Genomic DNA, 19,290 nt, shown 5'->3' with positions numbered 1-19,290 from the left:
AGGAACTGGCCTGAGGTCACACAGCAGGTGAGCCAGGCCTCGGGGACCTCATTTCTCAGACCCAGGTGGGCGGGTCCCAGGGTCCAGGAGGGGAGAGGCCCAGGCATGGAGGGAGCGCCAATCATGTCCCCACCTCCACTGCTAGCCACGTCTCGAAAAGGGGCCCGAAAGAGACACAGTGCACAGAGACACACACGCAGAGACGGAGAGATAGGAAGAGTGGAAAAGGGAGGCCCGGGCGCCGGGACCAGACAAAGGACGCGCGGCGGCGCGGGGAGCGGAGTCGCGCGGCAGGGGCGGGGGTGGAGCCGGGGTGGGGCTATAACTGTCCAGCCCCGCCCCCGGGATACGCCCGGGCTGCCGAGTGGGAATCCGAGGGCTCGGGCGAGGCCGGGCCCCCGGGGCCATGGGGGCGGGGCCTAGATGGGCGTGCCAGGGCGTGGCCAGGCAGGGCGTGGCCGGGCGGGAGGGGCCGCGCGCTCGGGAGCTGACCAGCTCCGTGGCTGCTGAAAGCACCGAGCGCGGGGCTAGCGGTGCGGGCCGGCAGGCGGGCGGGCCGCGCTCAAGGTCACCTCGCGGCCCAGAGCCTTGACGAGGTGGGGAGCCTGGATCTGGCCTAGGGAGACTGTCTCGGCCTCCTACCCCATCTCCCGGGGGGCGGGGACCCGGGAGCCTAGAGGTGCCCCCCCAATCCGTGGGCCCTCCTCTCCCCTCCCCCTCCCCGCAGCCCGAGGCGCCCGCGCGAGGCTGCGGCCCGCGAAGAAGCGCTGAGAAACAAAGGGACGCTGCAGCGGCGGCGGCGGGCCCGCGGGGCCTCCGGGCGCGCCCCCTCCTCTCCCCTCCCCGCTTGCCGCAAGGTCGACGGGCTCGAGGACGAGACGCCCGCCTCCCGGGTGCGGCCGAGGCCCGGGGCGCGCGATCCGACGCCACCCGCTTTCCCAGGGCTCTTGGGGATGCCTTGTCGCTTTGGCTTGGCCCAGCACCAGTGATCGGGCCCTGCGTTTGCCTGGGCGGCCTGCGGGGTCTGGGCCTGGATGGAGGAAGCATCCTTAGCCGCCGCGGCCCCTCCCCCATCAGGCCTGCGGGAGAGGGGGCAATCCCGCCTCCAGGGCGGCGTCGGACGCCCCCCGAATCACAGCCAGGCTCCCTAAGGCCCCTCAGGCCAAGCTCTAAGCGCCCTCAGCACTCTGGGCGCGGCCCTGCCCACTCTCAGGCCCCGACGCTCGGTCCTACCCCCCCCAACCCGGGCCTAGCTAGGCCTGGTCCTACCCCCCCCTCCGCCGCACCCGCCCAATCTCCGCGGAGCCTGGGCCCAACTCCTCCTCGTCCCGATTCCCTTTCGGCGACAGGGGAATACCTACAGTGACCATTCTTGTGTGCCCGGCGGGCGCGGTCCGTGTTGAGGGGGGCTCCGGGGGTCGTGCACTCCTAGAGGGGCGCCTGATGCTCACGCCGGGGTCCCGCCCGGGCGGCCTCTGGTGCGGCCGCTGCAGATGTGGTGATGAAGGCGGCGGCTCCCTCGAGGGCCAGGGACGGGCCCGAACCCGGGGATGCGCGCGCGGATGGCCGGGCCCCGGGGTGGCCTGCGGGCGGCAGGGGATGGAAGGAGGGAGCGGGCGCGGGGTTGAGGACGCCCCCTGCGCGGCCCCGCGGGGCCCGGGGAGGTTGCGCTTCCCGACAGAGATCGCGGCGCTCTGCTTTTCGCCGCCGCCCCTCGGTCGGCCCTGTCCGGTCCCGTGTGTTCAAGTCCTCTCCCCTCGCCCACCCTCCCTCCCTCCCTCCGGCCCGCGCTGCGCGCTCCGCGCTCTGGACCGCGCCGCCGCCGCCCCCAGCCCTTTATAGCAGCAGCTGCCAGCGCCGGCGTCGCTCATTGGCCGCGGCGACCGAGCTCCGCCTCCTCGCGGCTCCCGACGGCGCGGCAGGTGGAAGTGAGCGCGCGCTGGTAGGGACTCTGAATCCCCCAAAAAGCGCATCCTAGGTGCTTGGGTTGCCAGATTCGGGCCCTCCTTCCCTCGAAGCCCTTGTTTCCTACCTTGGCACCCCTTCTTGGGCTGGCTTTCGGGCCAGGAGACGGGCTCCCTTCCTTCGTCCAGCTCCTAGAGCTGGAGGAGCCAAGAGAGCAAAGAGGTATTAGTGGCCCGAATATGCGACCTTCCAGAGGTGCTGTCAACCGGGGGGACTGGAAAGGGACCAGGAACCAATATTTTAGTAGGCAGAGGTCTGGGTCCCCAGATTTGGAGGCACGAGGTGTAGACCACCTCAAGACCACGGGGGAAGGTGGCTACTGTGGCCCTAGTCTTCTGCAGAAGGAGACTGGGACGCTGTTGATTTTAGTGATCTGGGTCCTTCTAGGGTTCAAAAGGTAAGAACTAGCACTCCCCAGTGCAAGGGAACTCCGCACTGCTCCGAAGGGGGTGAAAAGGTTTGGGGCTCAGTGTTCTGGACAATCATCGCTGGAGCCATGCAGCTCCGGGAAACCACGGATCCTTCTCAGACCCCACAAAACTGGGGTGGATGGATCTGCCACATAAATGTCCTGGCTTTCTGGGCTCCTGATTGGTCCTCCTGACAGTGGAGTCATGCTCGCTCTCAGCTAGGGGGAACCTGGCCTCTCTCTAAGGCGTTGGGGCTGGCGCAACCTCCTTTGGTGCGCGGGTGCAGGTGCATGTTTACGTCGGGGCACGGGAACTAGCACACACTGGGGCGGGGTCGCCGGGGCGTGAGGCTTCAGCACCACAGACAGCAATCCGACAGTTCGGTCGAGGGCGCTGCCAGCAAGATAGCCCGGACCCCCTAACTGAAGAGCGGCAGTCCCCACCCTATCGTCGTTCCTGCACGCCCTTTAGGCTCCAGACTGTCAGAGAGCGCCACCAGCGAGGAGAGCCTAATTTGCCCAATCAGGGGCGGCCCCTGAGATAACCAATTACTGGAAGATGCCCTAGAGATTAAGCCAATGGGAGCGCGCGCACCAGAGGATGCTGCCACGCCTGGGGAGGGCAGGCCAATCACTGTGACCCGCGCAATAGGGGCGGTGGCGGTGCGGGTCCCCGGGTGGCCCCTTATGGGCTCGCCGGGGCGACCTGACTGCGGACACTAGGGGCCCCAAGCGATGGTCTGTTCTCCACCCCATGTTCCTCCCGGTTTCTGTCATCGGAAGCTGTGCTGGAAGGGAGGCTGCTCCTGGGCGCGCGGACCCAACTGCAGTTCCCATGGAAACCTGCCGGCTCCGGCTGTGCGGGGAGAGTGGAGGGGACCTGCCTCAGCTGGGAGGGAGCTCGCGGGGGCGGCCTCAGCAGCCGGACTCGCTCATCCTCGCCGATTCTTCTGTCCCCGGCTGGGGTAGCCCCCCGGTCCGCAGCAGAAACTGAGGCGTAGCTGGGGCCCCGCCCCATCCCGAGCTGGTGAGGAGCCGGCGGGGCCAATCTGCGCGTGGCGCCACAGGGCTCCCCCGGGCACGTGCCTGAGCTCGCGGCTGCGGTCCCCAGGGTCACGTGGCTGCGGCCACCGGCGCCTACGCGCCTCGCACGCCACCTAGCGGCCACGCCTCGCACCCCGCCCCTCTCTCTAGCTGCCTGCAGGAGGCGGCGGCCTCAGCATCCTCCTCCGGGAAATGGGGCCAGGGCAGCCGCCGCCAACTCCCCTTCCCCCCGCGGCTTCCTGTTTTAGGAACACGCCGAGCTGGTTCTACCGGGGCTTTGGCACTGGCTGTTCCTCTGGCCTGAGAATTTCCTCCCCCAGCTTTCTTCAAGGATAGATCTTTGTCATTCTGGCCTATGCGCAAATGCCACCTCCTCAAAGGCCCTCCCTGACCACCGACCTAAACAGCATCCCCAGAAAACAACGCATCACTCTCTCTTTTGCATGGCGCTTGTCGCTAACTGCAGATGTTTCTCATTTTAGGGGTTTCCTGAACACCTCCCCATCTCATCCCGGAAGCTCACTGAGGGTGGGACATGGGTGCTCCATAAAACAGGAGGAGTGGGCATTAGGGTCCTGAGTTCTGGGAGATGCCCAGAGACCCCAGACCCCCAAGTCCCACCCCATCCTGTGGGAGCAGGGGCTGTGCGGGGCTTCCGGGCCCAGGGACATCCCTCGTTCCCGGCCTCGCTCAGGAAGGGATCAAGCAGGCTGGAGACAGAGAGGGACCTGGCATCCCAAATCATTCAGGCCTAGGGGAAGGGCATCTCCTTTCTCGCTCTTTAATCTCACTCTGCTCTCTTGACACAGTTCCAGCAATGCAGCCCCAGGTACCAGCTCCGAGAAGGATGCAGTGGGGCGGGGTGGGGAACCTGCCCAGGGGGCCCAGCCCTGGGACGGGGCGGGGGCGCCTCCTTCCGGCCCGCGGTCCGGGCGCCCCTCGCAGCTGTCCAGGCCACAGCAAGCCCGGGAGTGGTGTCTGAGCGGACGAATAAATAGGGGTGGTCAGTCGTCAGGTGGGGTCAGGTGGGCTTGTGATCCGGGTGGCTTTTGAGCGCGTGGAACTTCACGCTGTCCAGCTTCTCGAAGCGCTTCCCGCAGCGATCACACGTGAAGTTATACTGCACCTCCGCAGTGTGCTTCTTCATGTGCCAGTTGAGGGACGCCCGCTGCCGGCACTGGTAGCCACAGATCTCGCACCTGCCAGGAGCCCGTGGCGGCACGGGGCGGGATCAGAGTGGGCGGGGCGGGGCCCTACAAGGCCGACACAAGGCCGAGCGCAGGTGGAACTGGGCCCAGGCACTGCGTGGGGGCGAAGCCGCCCCTGGGACCTGCTGGGATCCCCTCCCCACCCAATCCTCTAGCGGCACGGGGCGGCCTGTCACTCACTGCAGGGGGGTCTCGCCGGTGTGCGTGCGCCGATGTACCTCCAGGTGGTTCTTCCTCTTGAAGGACTTGCCGCAGGTCTCGCAGGTGAATTCACGGACACCTGGGGGTGGTGGGGACCGAGGCTGAGGATGGTGGGCTATAGGGCTGCAGACTGTGCTGCTAGAAGGAGCATCGGGCTGTCTCCTTGGATCTCCCAGGACTGCAGGTGCAGGCCGACCGAACCCTACGACCTTCCCATGCAATTACCCAGAAACGCAATCAAGCAGAGCTGAGATCGAACTTGGGTCCCTGAGGGGCATAGGGTGCAAACTGCCAAGCCAACATGGGTTTGAATTTGTCGTGTGTGTGTGTGTGTGTATTTTAAGATGGAGTTTCGTTCTTGTTGCCCAGGCTGGAGTGCAATGGCCCAATCTCGGCAACCTCTGCCTCCCGGGTTCAAGCAATTCTTCTGCCTCAGCTTCCCGAGTAGCTGGGATTACAGGCATGCGCCACCCACCATGCCCAACTAATTTTGCATATTTAGTAGAGACGGGGTTTCTCCACGTTGGTCAGGCTGGTCTCGAATTCCTGACCTCAGGTGATCTGCCTGCCTCGGCCCCCAAAGGGCTGGGATTACCACCGTGCCCAGTCTTGTCCCCGATATTTGAACTTTGGGTGATTTTGCATAAAAAAAAAATCTTCTGCCCGGCGCGGTGGCTCACACCTATAATCCCAGCACTTTAGGAGGCCAAGGAGGGCAGACTGCCTGAGGTCAGGAGTTGGAGACCAGCCTGGCTAACATGGCGAAACCCTGTCTCTACTAAAAAAATATATACAAAAATTGGCTGGTGTGGTGGTGGGCGCCTGTAATCCCAGATACTTGGGAGGCTGGGGCAGAAGAATTGCTTGAACCTGGGAGACACAGGCTGCAGTGAGCGGATCAGACTCCAGCCTGGGCAACAGAGTGAGACTCCATTGCAAAAAATAACCACACACACAAAGAAAAAAAAAATAAAAAAACAAAAAACCAAACTTCTGATCTCCTGTGATATCAGCAGCTCTGGCCCTCAGCACCATGCCCTATCGCTGGACATAGGCACCATGGCTCTCCACTGTGTCCCTAGCCCAGGCAAAAGACCTGCATCTCTGCCACAAGTGGAAACCGAAGCCCAGTCCCAAGCCAGCTGCTCCTCTCTGCCCAGCTCTCCTTCCTGCTGCTGCTTGGGTGGGTACTGGTCTGGCCTGTGGCCCCAGGTGCTACTATAGGTTCCAATCCGGAAGAGCAGTGGTGGTGTCAGCTGCTCCCTAAGTCTTGCATGAGACCTGCTCATGGGGTCATGGGGCATGGGGTCGTGGGAATAGGAGGGAAGAAAGCCGGCCCCGCCCAATTCCTGTGATTGATTGGTAATAGTCCCTGTCGCTGTGGCTCACATAGTTACAGCTTACTGAGGACAGGGAGGAAGCTCCTGGGGTGTAGCCCTGTGCCTGGAGACCCAGCACTGGGCTTTGACCCGCCAGCCCTGGCCCAGGCTCCCAGCCCCATGTCCCTGTGTTCTCTGCTCATGCAGCCAGCTGGCCCAGGGCCTGACCTGAATGGATGATCATGTGCCGCCGTAGGTGGTTGGATAAATAGAACTTCTTGCCACAGCCAGGATGAGGGCACACTTTGGTCTTTCCTTTCCGATGCACAAGATTGACATGGTTCTGGGGACGAGACGGGCAGGAGTGGGTCCCACAGGCCCACGGAAGGGGCTCTGGGAGGCGGGGAGAGATGAGGGCAGCTAGAAGGCAGGTTGGAGCTGGCCTCCCCAGGAGAAGGGAAGAGGGGTACCCTTGCCCAGCTCAGAGATTCCCAGGGGCACAACTGGGGTCAAAAGACAGCTTTTCTATTTTTTGAGAAGGAGCCTTGCTCTGTCGCCCAGTCTGGAGTGCCGTGGTGCAATCTCGGCGCACTGCAAGCTCTACCTCCCAGGTTCATGCCATTCTCTTGCCTCAGCCTCCTGAGTAGCTGGGACTACAGGCACCTGCCACCACACTGGCTTTTTTTTTTTTTTTTTTTTTTTGTATTTTTCAGTAGAGATGGGGTTTCACTGTGTTAGCCAGGATGGACTCGATCTCCTGACCTCGTGATCTGCCCGCCTCAGCCTCCCAAAGTGCTGGGATTACAGGTGTGAGCCACCATGCCCGGCCAAGGGCAGTTTTATTGAACACCTACTATATGCTAGGCTCTGGACTGGGATATCTGTCAACTCTGTGAAGGGCCCAGCTGTTAGCCCAATTAATCGATGGGGAAACTGAGGTTCAAGGCTCAGTGGTTTGGCCAGGGTCTTACAGGTGGCCAGTGGCAGGACTGGGATTGGATTTGAGGGCTGTCAGCCCCCATGGGCCTGGAACAGGCAGCCCCAATTGATTCATTCCTTTGTTCTTTCCCTGTTTAACATACTAGAGCAACCCTGGCTCCAGCTTGCAGGCCTGGCTTGCACTAGATGCTTAACACATGCTCAATCAAAGCATAGCACGGCACATTCAAAGGCCTCTTGTTGCATCCTCCCACACCAGGTGTGGGGTATGACAAGTCCCTGTCTTTGCCTTCAGGGGCACCTCGTCAAATTCCAAGGGGCAAACTAGAGGTAGGACATCCTGGCGGTGCCATGGCCTGGGCCTTGTGGGCCTGGCCCAGGCTGCTCCGGGTGGCGGCCTCACCTGGAAGCTGCTGAGGGCCACGTAGACTTGGCTGCAGCCCTCATATGGGCAGTGGAACATCTCGAGCAGACCGTCAGCGTCCATCACCCGCGACCGCTTGCTCCGCCGCCTCCTGGAGGGGAAGGGGCCATGAAATCAGGGCTCCCACACCAAGCAGGCTGGGGGACTGTGGGCCGCTCCTAGCCCTCGCCCTCACCCTTGCCCACCCTGGCACCCACTTCTCAGGCTCCTTGGGGATTTCATAGATGATGGCTGACATGTCGCTGCCATCCAGCTCCTCCCCGTCTGCCTCTGCCTCGGGCTCTGCGCTTTCAGGCACCGACGTTGCCAGTTCCGGGGCTACTGGCTCCTCCTTCTCCTCCTTCTTGAGCAAGCACAGGTCCTCCTTCTCTACGGGGTGGACACAGGGTGGTGTCCGCAGGGGACGAAGGCTGCCAAGGTGCCCACTTCGAGGGCCACTTCTTACCCAGCCCCTCCCAGGCCCAACCACCCCTGGCCACAGGCCATGGCAAGTCCCCCAGACCTTTCTTGGTCTCGATGCCTGCTACTGCAGTGGCGTCCGTGGTGCTAGGCTGGCTACCCTCGGGCTCTGTCTGGGTGTAGGCCGCCACACCCTCCATCATGGCACAGGGCCCCTCCTCGCCCAGGCCACCGCCGGGGGCACCGCTGCCCGCTGCATTGTTGAGGTGAATGCCCTCGGCCGTGAGAGCGTCGTAGCCAGGGCCCGCGATGATGATCACCTGTGAGCCTGGCACCATGCCTGGCATGGGGCAGCTGGCCACCACCTCACCCAGGGCCTCCTGGGGCACGTTCTCAAAGAGGGCGCCGGGGCCCGCACCCACTTGCACGGGCACCGGCACGCACACCACCGTCTCCAGGGCTTCGGGCCCACTGCCTGCCGGGTTGGGGCACAGTGGGGTACCCTGCTCAGCCAGGCTCTCCACATGGTGGACGTCAAAGGGGATGTGTACACCCTCCTGAGTGATGAGCCCGCTGCTGCCCACTGGGCTGGTGGGTGTCACCGCCGCTGCCGCTGCTGCAGCCTTGACTGGCTGGCCTTCAGGGGGCTCCTCAGAGTCAGAGCCAGAGCCAGAGCTGGACGAGTCAGAGCTGCCGGCCACCAGCCCATTGCCCACTGTGGGGACAGAAGAAAGGGAATGGTTATGATAGCTGCAGCCACTGGTATTTGTTTATTTAGTTTTTACTTTATTTTTCTCTTTTCTTTCTTTTTTTTTTGAGACACAGTCTTACTCTGTCACACAGGCTGGAGTGTAGTGGTGCGATCTCAGCTCACTGCAACCTTGGCACCCCGGTTCCAGTGATTCTCCTGCCTCAGCCTCCCAAGTAGCTGGGACTACAGGCGTGTGCCACCACACCCGGCTAATTTTTGTATTTTTTGTAGAGACGGGGTTTCACCATGTTGGCCAGGCTGGTCTTGAACTCCTGACCTCAAGTCGTCCGCCCACCTCAACCTCCCAAAGTGATGGAATGACAGTGGTGAGCCACCGTGCCTGGCCGAATTTTTATTTTTTTCTGTTTTGAGATGGAGTCTCGCTCTGCCACCCAGGCTGGAGTGCAGTGGCGCAATCTCGGCTCACAGCAAGCTCTACCTCCCAGGTTCACACCATTCTCTTGCCTCAGCCTCCCGAGTAGCTGGGACTATAGGCGCCCGCCACCACGCCTCACTAATTTTTTGTATTTTTAGTAGAGATGCGGTTTCACCGTGTTAGCTGGGATGGTCTCGATCTCCCGACCTTGTGATCCGCCCGCCTCGGCCTCCCAAAGTGCTGGGATTACAGGGGTGAGCCACTGAGCCCGGCCTGAATTTTTCTTTTCTTTCTTTTTTTTTTTGAGACAGAGTTTTGTTCTGTCACCCAGGTTGAGTACAATGGTGTGATCTTGGCTCACTGCAACCTCTGCCTCCTGGGTTCAAGCGATTCTCCTACCTCAGCCTCCCAAGTAGCTGGGATTACAGGCACGCACCACCACACCTGCCTAATTTTTGTATTTTTAGTACAGACGGGATTCCCCATTTTGGCCAGGCAAGTCTCGAACTTCTGACCTCAGGTGATCCGCCCACCTGGGCCTCCTAAAGTGCTGGAATTACAGACATGAGACACCTCGTGCGGCCCCGATTTTTCCAAGTAGAGATCAGGTCTTGTTACGCTACCCAGGCTGGCCCTGAACTCCTGGGGTCTAGTGATCCTCCCACCTCAGTCTCTCAAAGTGTTGGGATTACAGGTGTAAGCCACCATGCCCGGCCAGCAGTTGGTATTTGTTGCGGGCTCTTCAGGGACTGGACACTGTGACCCTCTCACTGCCTAAAACAGCAATCACTTCTCAATCCCCACTGTCTCTACCTGTTCCAAGATGACTGACCCAGCTGACTACCCCTACTCCAAGGCACACTCTCCTCTCTTAGCCCCCAGACCCACACTCTGGTGTCTTGGGCCCTCCCTGGTGGCTCCTTCCAAGTTTATTTGGTTCTTGCAGGCCTGCAAGGCTCGGCCCGGTGCCTCTCCTCAGTGCTCACCTTACCCCCAGGCTTGCCCAGGCTGATGGGGTTAAAGGCCACCCTCCGATTCTCAATGCCAACTGAATGTCCAATAATTCAATCCAATCTGACATTATCTTCCTGGAGTGGGCATCAAATCCTCCAACTTAAAGGCTCAGTCCCGCAAGACCGCCTGACTTCAGATGTCAGCTGCAAGTCCCGGGCTACCCTGTATGTCTGACCAATGGGCTATAAATTGGGGGTTTCTATGACTCCATCCTCAGGTTTGATAATTTGTTAGAACAACTCACAGAACTCAGAAAATGGCTCTACCTATGATTGCAGCTTTATTATAAAGGATTCAACTCAGAGACAGCCAAAGGGAAGAGAGGCACAGGGCAAGATACGGGGGGATGGTGAGTGCTTCCATGCCCTCTCCCGGGGCACCACCGTCCCAGCATCTCAATGTGTTCACCAGTCTGGAACTGTTCAAGAGGGTTTTTTTTTGTTGTTGCTGTTGTTTGTTTTTTTGAGACACAGCCTTGCTCTGTTGTGTAAGCTGTAGTGAAGTGGTGCAATCTCAGCTCACTGCAACCTCTGCCTCCCGGGTTTAAGTGATTCTTCTGCCTCAGCCTCCAGAGTAGCTGGGACTACAGGCATGCGCCACCACGCCAGGCTAATTTATTTATTTTTTATTTTTTTGTATTTTTAGCAGAGATGGGGTTTCATCATGTTGGCCAGGCTGGTCTGGAACGCCTGACCTCAGGTGATCTGCCCGCCTCGGCCTCCCAAAGTGCTGGGATTACAGGCATGAGCCACTGCGCCCGGCTAAGTATGTATTCTTATTATCACTACAACCACCCATGGCCTGGTGACTCCATATGCAGTTTCTGCCTAGACCTCCATGTCGAGCTCCAGATTCTTCCATCTCACTGGCCCCCTAAGAGGGTCTCACAGGCCTCTCAAACTCAGATCTGCAACACTGAGCTCTGTATCTTCCCTCCCACAAGGCCTGCATTGCTCACAGGTGTCCCTGACTCAGCGGATGGCAGCTCAGTCTCTCCAGTGGCTCAGGCCAAAGTCCTGGGGCTCTTCTTGACTTCTCTCTCTCTCACACCCACTTCCAATCTGTCAGCAAAACCTGTTGGTGCTGCATCCAAACTACATCCACCTGCAGCCTGACTGCTTCTCCCACTTCCCCTGCAGATGCTAGTCACGGCCCCACCAGCCTCCTGCCAGGGCCAGGGCAGTCCCTTCTGTTGGGTCCCCGGCTCCTGAGAACCTGCTCTTTACCTCCTGTAAAAAAGGCAGGTTAGCTGCTCACTAAATCCCTCTGTTCCTGGCACCAGCACTGACTACACTTCCCAGCATCCCTTGCGGGTAGGTGTGGCCATGTGGCTGAGACCCTGCCAATGGAATGCAAGTGAACAGGTGCTCCCAAGGTTGAGCCTCCACTTTTCTCCCCGCCAGCCAGCCAGGATCCAGAAGGAGGCTGGAGCCATAGAAAGGAAAGAACCTGGGTCCACGGATGAAAGGCAGTCTGCAAGATGGAAGCACCAGGCTTTGTGTATGGGAAACAAACTACTATGCCAGGTCACAAGAGCGGGGGTGTGTCTGTTTCAGGAGGTGTTCCATCACCTCCTGCCCTCGCCTCCTCTCCTAATGTCCTTAGAGACACTAGATAGGTTCCTGCCTCAAGGCCTTTGCACTTGCCATTCCCTCGGCTTGAATCCTCTTTTTTTTTTGAGATAGAGTCTTGCTCTGTCACCCAGGCTGAAGTGCAATGGCGCGATCTCGGCTCACTGCAAGTTCTACCTCCTGGGTTCACGCCATTCTCCTGCCTCAGCCTCGCAAGTAGGTAGGACCACAGGCGCCCGCCACCACGCCCGGCTAATTTTTTGTATTTTTAGTAAAGATGGGGTTTCACCATGTTAGCCAGGATGGTCTTGATCCCCTGACCTCGTGATCCACCTGCCTCAGCCTCTCAAACTGCCGGGACTGCAGACGTGAGCCACTGCGCCTGGCTGGCTTGAATCCTCTTCTGTCTGACATCTGAGAGGGCTCCTCCCTCCCCTCCATCAGACCCTTCATTAAAGAGTATTTTTTCAGGGGGAATTTCCTGACCATTCTGCCTCAAATAGTTCCTTTTTCCCTCCTTTATTTTTTCCCAAAGCACGTACCACCTTACAGTGCACTCTATATTTTACTTTATTTTTGAGATGGGAGTTTCACTCTTGTCGCCCAGGCTGGAGTGCAATGGTGCAATCTCAGCTCACTGCAACCTCCACCTCCCTGGTTCAAGTGATTCTCCTGCCTCAGTCTCTTGAGTAGCTGGGATTACAGGCATGCCTGACCATGCCCCGCCAATTTTTGTATTTTTAGTAGAGACGATGTTTTACCATGTTGGACAGGCTGGTCTCAAACTCCTGACCTCAAGTGATCCACTCGCCTCAGCCTCCCAAAGTGCTGGGATTACAGGCGTGAGCCACCACACCTGGCCTATATTGTAATTAATTAATTTTTTTTTTTTTAGACAGTGTCTCCCTCTGTCACCTAGGCTGGAGTGCAGTGGCACAGTCATAGCTCACTGCAGCCTCGGGCTCCTAGGCTCAAGCGATCCTCCTGCTTCAGCCTCCTAAAGCACTGGGAGAGGTGCACCACTATGCCCAGCTAACTTTTTAATTTTTTTGCTAGAGATGGGGTCTCACTATGTTGCCCAGGCTGTTCTCTAAGTCCTGGCCTCAAGCAATCCTAACTTGGCTTCCCAAAGCACTGGGATTACAGGCTTGAGCCACTGCGCCCGGACTATGCTCTATATTTTTACTGGTTTATCCTGCTTACAATCCACTTCCCCTCTAGAATGTAAACTCTGTAAGGCTGTGGGGTCCCTGTGCAGAGCCCGCCACGCTGAGAAGGTTGCCTGGTGCGCAGTGAGGGTTCGTTCCAATAAATGAATGAATCTCCATTCCCCGATCTTGGCTCATTGCAGCCCCTGCCTCCCAGGTTCAAGTGATTTTCATGCTTCTGCCTCCCAAGTAGCTGGAAGTACAGGCATGCACCACCACACCTGTCTAATTTTTTGTATTTTTAGTAGAGACTGGGTTTTGCCATGTTGCCCAGGCTGGTCTCGAACTTCTAGCCTCAAGTGATCCATCTGCCTTGGCCTCCCAAAGTGCTGGGCTGGCATTACAGGTGTAAGCCACTGTACCTGGCCCTTGGGAGCGTTTTGGTTGTTTTTGTTTGTTTGTTTGTTTGTTTTAGACAGAGTCTTGCTCTGTTGCCCAGGCTGGAATGCAGTGGCACGATCTTGGCTCACTGCAACCTCCGCCTCCTGGGTTTCAGTGATTCTTCTGCCTCAGCCTCCCAAGTAGCTAGGATTGCAGGCTTGCGCCACCATGCCCAGCTCATTTGTGTATTTTTAGTAGAAATGGGGTTTCACCATGTTGGCCAGGCTGGTCTTGATCTCCTGGGCTCAAGTGATCCACCTGCCCGGCCTCCCAAAGTGCTGAGATTGGCTGGGTGTGGTGGCTCACGCCTGTAATCCCAGCACTTTGGGAGGCCAAGGCAGACAGATCACAAGGTCGAGAGATCGAGACCATCCTGGCCAACGTGGTGAAACCCTGCCTCTACTAAAAATACAAAAATTAGCTGGAAGTGGTGGTGTATGCCTGTAGTCCCAGCTACTCAGGAGGCTGAGGCAGAAGAATCGCTTGAATCTGGGAGGCGGAGGTTGCAGTGAGAAGAGATTGCCCCACTGCACTCCAGCCTGGGCAACAGAGCGAGACTTCGTCTCAAAAACAAAACAAAACCAAAGTGCTGAGATTACAGGTGTGAGCCACTGCGCCCAGCCTTTGTTTTGGGTCTTTAGTGAGTAAATATGTATAAGGGTTTAGGACAGCAGGAGACTGAAAGTAGGCACCCTGTAAGTTTCCTATTATTATCATCTCAGTGCCATTCAGGGCAGTGAGATGCCCACTCTTGATGGACCTGGGGTGGCAGCAGGGTTGGCGATAAGGAGGATCAGCCCCTCTTTTTAAATAATTTTCCCTTGTCCTGTATTCTGCAGGGTGGTCAAACCCCCAGCACCATCCTGAAGGAGGGGCAGTCGCCTAATGAGCGGAGGGAAGGGCCAGAGCAAGCGTCTGCATCCACCTGACTGCAGCGTCTGCTAAGTCTGGCTGACTCCAGACTTCTCCCCAGGTAATGACAGCACCAACAGAAATAGTCATGGGCAAGGCACAATGGCATATGCCTGTAATCCCAGCACTTTGGGAGGCCAAGGCAGGAAGATTACTAGATCCCAGGAGTTTGAGACCAGCCTGGGCAACACAGTGAGATCCCGTCTCTACAAAAAATTTAAAAATTAGCTGGCTGTGGTGGTGTGTGATTGTGTTACCAGCTACTCAGGAGGCCAGGGTGGGAGGAACACTTGACCCAGGAGTTGGAGGCTGCAGTGAGCTATGACTGCACCACTGCACTCCAGCCTGGGCAACAGAGTGAGACCCTGTCTCTAAAAAAGTAAATAAAAATAAAAAATTAGCCAGGTACAGTGGCTGACACCAGTAATCCCAGCACCAAGGGAGGCCGAGGCAGGAGGATCACTTCAGGCCGGGAGTTCAAGACCAGCATTGCTAAAGTGGTGAAAATCCATCTCTACTAAAAATACAAAAATTAGCTGGGCATGGTGGCTCACGCCTGTAATTCCAGCTACTGGGGAGGCTGAGGTGAGAGAATTGCTTGAACCCAGGAGGCAGAGGTTGCAGTGAGCCAAGGTCTTACCACTGCACTCCAGCTTGGGAGACAGAGAGAGACTCTGTCTCAAAAAAATAAAATAAAATAAGGCTGGGTGCAGTGGCTCATGCCTGTAATCCCAGAACTCTGGGAGGCCAAGGTGGGTGGATCACCTGAGGTCAGGAGTCTGAGACCAGCCTGGCCAACATGGTGAAACCCCATGTCTACTAAAAATACAAAAATTAGCTGGGCGTGGTAGCAGGTGTCTGTAATCCCAGCTACTCGGGAGGCTGAGGAAGGAGAATCGGTGGAACCTGAGGGTTGGAGGTTGCAGTGAGCTGAGATCACGCCATTGCACTCTAGCCTGGACGACAAGAGTGAGTTGGGGCATAAGGAAGCTGCTCTGGGCACCACGCACACCCCAGCCTGACCCATCACCAAATGGGCCAGTCAGATCACTCCTGGGGCTTAGGGTTCCTTGACTGCAAAGTGGGGCTGATGACAAGGCCATGCAGAAGATTCATGGTGGCTCTGGGCAGGGCCAGGAGTGGCACACAGTGAGGGGGGCAGTAAAAGGCAGAGGAGGGCGGAATGCAGGTCCCAGATCACGGGACGGGGCAGCCGAGGGGCCACTGCACGCTGGGAGCCTGGCCAACACTTGGTGGGACGGTCGTTGGCGGGGGCGCCCACCCGGAACACCTCTCACCCCCGGCTTCCCCTCGGCCAGCTGGGATGCCACCTGCTCCGAGATGCCAGCCAGCGCAGGCTCAGCCCCGGTGACTGCCCCACCCTCAGCCCTGACAGGACGCCTGGCAGTGTGCCCCACACTCCTTCTCCAGCCAATGCCAAACCCCTGAGGCTGCCGGCAGCCCCCTCACCACTCACCGGGGCCAACTGGGCCTCCCTCACTGAGTGCCTGCCCCATGGGATGGGAAGGAGAGAGGCAGGGACTGTGAGGGTGGGGATGGAGGAGGAGAAAGGGGAACGGAAGGAAACAAGAAAGAGAGGGAGGGAGGAGGAAACAAAGAAAATGAAAGATCAAGGAAGGAGACAGAGGCAGCTCAAGGGAGGAGAAATGGGGAACAGGAGGGGAGCAGAATGGAGGGGAGGCAAGAAGTGAAGCCTGGAAAGGCAGAAGGTGAGAGAACGCAACTGGGAGCCGGAGAAAATCAAAAAGGAGGTAGCGGCCAGCTTAGCCAGGGCTCAGGAGAGCATCACAGCCTATGGAGCCATAAGGCCTGGGTGGTTTAGGCGGCCGTTTCACCGTGGGGGCCGAGCCCTGCCCCAGCAGGCCTGCCCCCGCCCCAGCTGCCAAGCCAGGGCTCCTGGGCCCTCAGCCAGCCCTGCTCGGGACTGGCCTTGGGCACAGATGGGCAAACTGCTCCGTAAAGAGGGACTGCCTCCCCGTTCAGGCTCTGTAAGGACTCAGAGGGCAAGGCCACGAAGGGCTCGGCCTGGCCCAACGTGTCGCTGCTCTGTCCCAGTGCCAGAGCCACTGTGGCCACTATTCTGTCTGTGATGCTAGCCTAGGGCTAGTAAGAAGCCCCCAGACATGGGCGGCCCCCGATGTGCCCTCGCCCCACAGACCCACCTTTGTCACTGTCTGGGTCTGAGTCGCTGAGGGGCTTCAGGGGCGAGTGCAGGTCCTGGAAGTAGCGGTGGCCAGCTTCGCACTGCCACACGGCCGTGGTATACAGGCCGAAAGTGGGGTCTAGCTCCACCAGGTGCGGTTCGTACGGGCAGCGGTGCTTGTGGTCCTCGTACCAGATCACCACGTTCTTCAGGCAGTTCACGTTGCGTCGCCGCCCTGTGGACCAGGGCCGAGGGGTAGGTGTAAGGGACGGGGCTCAGCCCATGGTGACATGGCTGCCTGAACCACCGGGGCCTTATGGGTCCCATGGGTTGGGAGGCCCTCCTGAGTGCCATCCAGGCCTGCACCCAGTTTAGAGGGGGAAACTGAGGCTCAGAGAGGAGAAGCACCCCCTGTAGGTAATGCGGACTGTTCTATTGGCCAAGTCATGTAAACAGTGGAGCCTGGCGCACAGTAGGTGCATAATAATTGTTAGCTACTTATTATTGTTCTCATCTTCATCAAACGCCTAGATCAGTGCAGTCCTCAGGCCCAGGACTCCCAGGCTCCCACCCTAACGAGCCCCTGCAGCTGCAAGAGGGCGCCTGTGAACGCCCGAGTCAAGTCTGTTCCCTCCTCTGCTCAGAATCCACCATGAGGGCCAGGCGCAGTGACTCACACCTGCAATCCTAGCACTTTGGGAGGCAGAGGCGGGTGGATCACTTAAGGCCAGGAGTTTGAAACCAGCCTGGCTAACATGGAGAAAACCCATCTTTACTAAAAATACGAAAATTAGCCAGGCATGGTGGTGCATGCCTTTCATCCCAGCTACTTGGGAAGCTGAGGTAGGAGGATCACTTGAGCCCAGGAGGTGGAGGATGCAGTGAGCCGAGGTTGCGACACTGCTCTCCAGCCTGGGCGACACAGCAAGACCACCTCCCTCAGGGTAAAAGCCAAAGTCTTCCCTTCGGCCCACAGGGCCCACTGTGACTTGTCACCTCCTGGCCCTCACCCGCTTGGTGACTCCACTCCACTCCACTCCACTCCAGCCACACAGCCTCCTCGCTGTTCCTGGAGCGGGCTAGGTGTGGGCCACTCAGGGCCTTGGCACGGGCTGTGCCTGCTTCCTCCAGATAACTGTCTTGCTCCCTCCCCACTTCACTCAGGTCTCCCCCAAATGCACCCTCTCCGAGAGGCCGCTCCCTGCCCAGTCACTCTAGCCAACCTTAGCTTGCTGTCCGTTTTCTCCAGGTAGTACCTAGATGCCATCTGTGGCCATTTGTTTACATGTGCCCTGTCTGTCTCTCCCACCAGAATGTCAGCTCCTCAAGAGCAGGAACATTGCTGTTTTGTTCCTCCTGTACCCCCAGTGCCCCCACAGGGCCTGGTACACAGCAGGTACTCCAGGAACATTTGCTGGATGAAAGAACGCTGTATAAAGGGTGGGCACGGTGGAGCCGGACCACCTGGGTTTGAATCCTGGCTCTGCCCCTTCCAAGCTGGGTAGCTCCGGGCAAGTGACTCAGCTTCTCTGAGTCCCAGGGGCCTCCTCTGGGCTGGGGAGAATAAGGGATTCCCATCCCGGAGGGCTGCCAGGCAGGAGGGAGGGAGTGAAGACATGTCCAGGACACAGAACAAGGCTGGGCACACAGTGAGTGCTGGGAAATGGTATCTGACTTGTGTGATGGTCCTGGTCCCTCGGCCAAGTGCGAGGACAGCATGTCCCCCACTCCTGTGGGCCGGGAGATGAAGAGGGGCCCAGAAGAAGTGTTTGGGTCTAGGGAATGCGCCCAGAGTCTCCAACCATGAGGGCAACAGAGTCAGCACCCACAGCCGCCTCTCCAGCCCAGCCCTTTCCCTCCTCATTGCGCTCCTCATCCCTTGAGGATTCAGGGTGAAGGTCCTGGCTCCCCCCGCCTCTGAAGAATCCTAAGAAGGGGAGGGGCTCACTGCCACCAGCTGGCCTTCACCCTGCTGGACATGGCCTGCGACCCCTAACTCCAGGGCTCAGAGCTGTGCAGACCCTGGCTGTTCAGACTCCCACCGACTGGTGGCCAGCAAGACAGGAGGGGCAAGCTCCAGACCTCCCCTCTAACCACCAGTGCCTGGCTCCCCCTGCCCTTAGGGCTCTGCACAAGCTGTTCCCTCTGCTCGGCTCTCCCCTGGCTGACTCCCATGCCAGGAGCAAAAGACTGAGGGAGCCAAGGACACTGCCTGAGACATGAGACACGTGGACCTGGGTTTGAAGTCTGGCTCTGCCGGTTCCAACTGTGCTGCCCAGGGCAGCGACCTGGCCTCTCTGGGCCTCGATTTCCATATTCCCACCACTCCCAACTCTCCCCACCTCCCCCAGGCTGAGCCTCCACTTACTTTTCTTCCGCTTTGGCTTTTTGGGGACCTGCTCCCAAGGCTTCCTGCAACAGAGAGAGGCAGTGAGGGTGAACGCGGGGCCAGCGCTGGGTCTGTCTGACCCGTAAGTAATGACAGTGACTACAGCCACCGAAACGAAATCTCAACTTTTTTTGTTTTTGAGATGGAGTCTCACTCTGCTGCCCAGGCTGGAGTGCAGTGGTGAGATCTCAACTCATTGCAGTCTCCGCCTCCCAGGTTCCAGCGATTCTCCTGCCTAAGCCTCTCAAGTAGCTGGAATTACTATAGGTGCATGCCACCACACCCGGCTCATTTTTGTATTTTTAGTAGAGATGGGGTTTCACCATGTTGACAAGGTTGGTCTCGAACTCCTGACCTCAGGTGATCTGCCCACCTTGGCTTCCCAAAGTGCTGGTATTACTTTGGGAGTAATACCAAGGTATTACTTGGCTGGTGAGCGGCCACGCCTGGCCTGAACTTTTTTTTTGTTTTTTTTTTGAGACAAGGTCTTGCTCTGTCACCCAGGCTGGAGTGCAGTGGCGCAATCTCAGTTCACTGCAATCTCTACCTCCCGGGTTCAAGCGATTCTCCTGCCTCAGCCTCCTGAGTAGCTGGGATTACAGGCTAATTTTTTTTT

The 19,290-nt window shown here is 58.6% G+C and overlaps 2 protein-coding genes across 4 annotated transcripts in view; both read right to left on the bottom strand.

The window, feature by feature from the left end:
- ELAVL3 (ELAV like RNA binding protein 3) overlaps positions 1-1,808 on the bottom strand; it is a 30,443-nt gene extending 28,635 nt beyond the window's left edge. For all 3 annotated transcript variants that reach the window (XM_017869434.1, XM_017869436.1, XM_017869435.1), the window contains exon 1: positions 1,362-1,808. In XM_017869434.1, the coding sequence (XP_017724923.1) occupies positions 1,362-1,370 (9 nt within the window). In that variant the 5' untranslated portion in view covers positions 1,371-1,808. The remainder of the gene's footprint in view (positions 1-1,361) is intronic.
- A 2,375-nt stretch (positions 1,809-4,183) lies between these two features.
- The window catches only part of ZNF653 (zinc finger protein 653), a 23,303-nt gene continuing 8,196 nt past the window's right edge, over positions 4,184-19,290 (bottom strand). Inside the window, exons 2-9 of the mRNA XM_017869429.1 lie at positions 18,654-18,697; positions 16,305-16,520; positions 8,012-8,623; positions 7,707-7,878; positions 7,489-7,600; positions 6,375-6,489; positions 4,807-4,906; positions 4,184-4,617 (exon numbers count right to left, since the gene is read on the bottom strand). Of these exons, the coding sequence (XP_017724918.1) occupies positions 4,440-4,617; positions 4,807-4,906; positions 6,375-6,489; positions 7,489-7,600; positions 7,707-7,878; positions 8,012-8,623; positions 16,305-16,520; positions 18,654-18,697 (1,549 nt within the window). The 3' untranslated portion in view covers positions 4,184-4,439. The remainder of the gene's footprint in view (positions 4,618-4,806; positions 4,907-6,374; positions 6,490-7,488; positions 7,601-7,706; positions 7,879-8,011; positions 8,624-16,304; positions 16,521-18,653; positions 18,698-19,290) is intronic.

This window comes from Rhinopithecus bieti, unplaced genomic scaffold (genome assembly GCF_001698545.2).
Source record: "Rhinopithecus bieti isolate Rb0 unplaced genomic scaffold, ASM169854v2 scaffold_5025, whole genome shotgun sequence".
In the NCBI taxonomy this organism is placed as follows: domain Eukaryota; kingdom Metazoa; phylum Chordata; class Mammalia; order Primates; family Cercopithecidae; genus Rhinopithecus; species Rhinopithecus bieti.
This window is presented reverse-complemented; position numbering and strand designations above follow the sequence as displayed.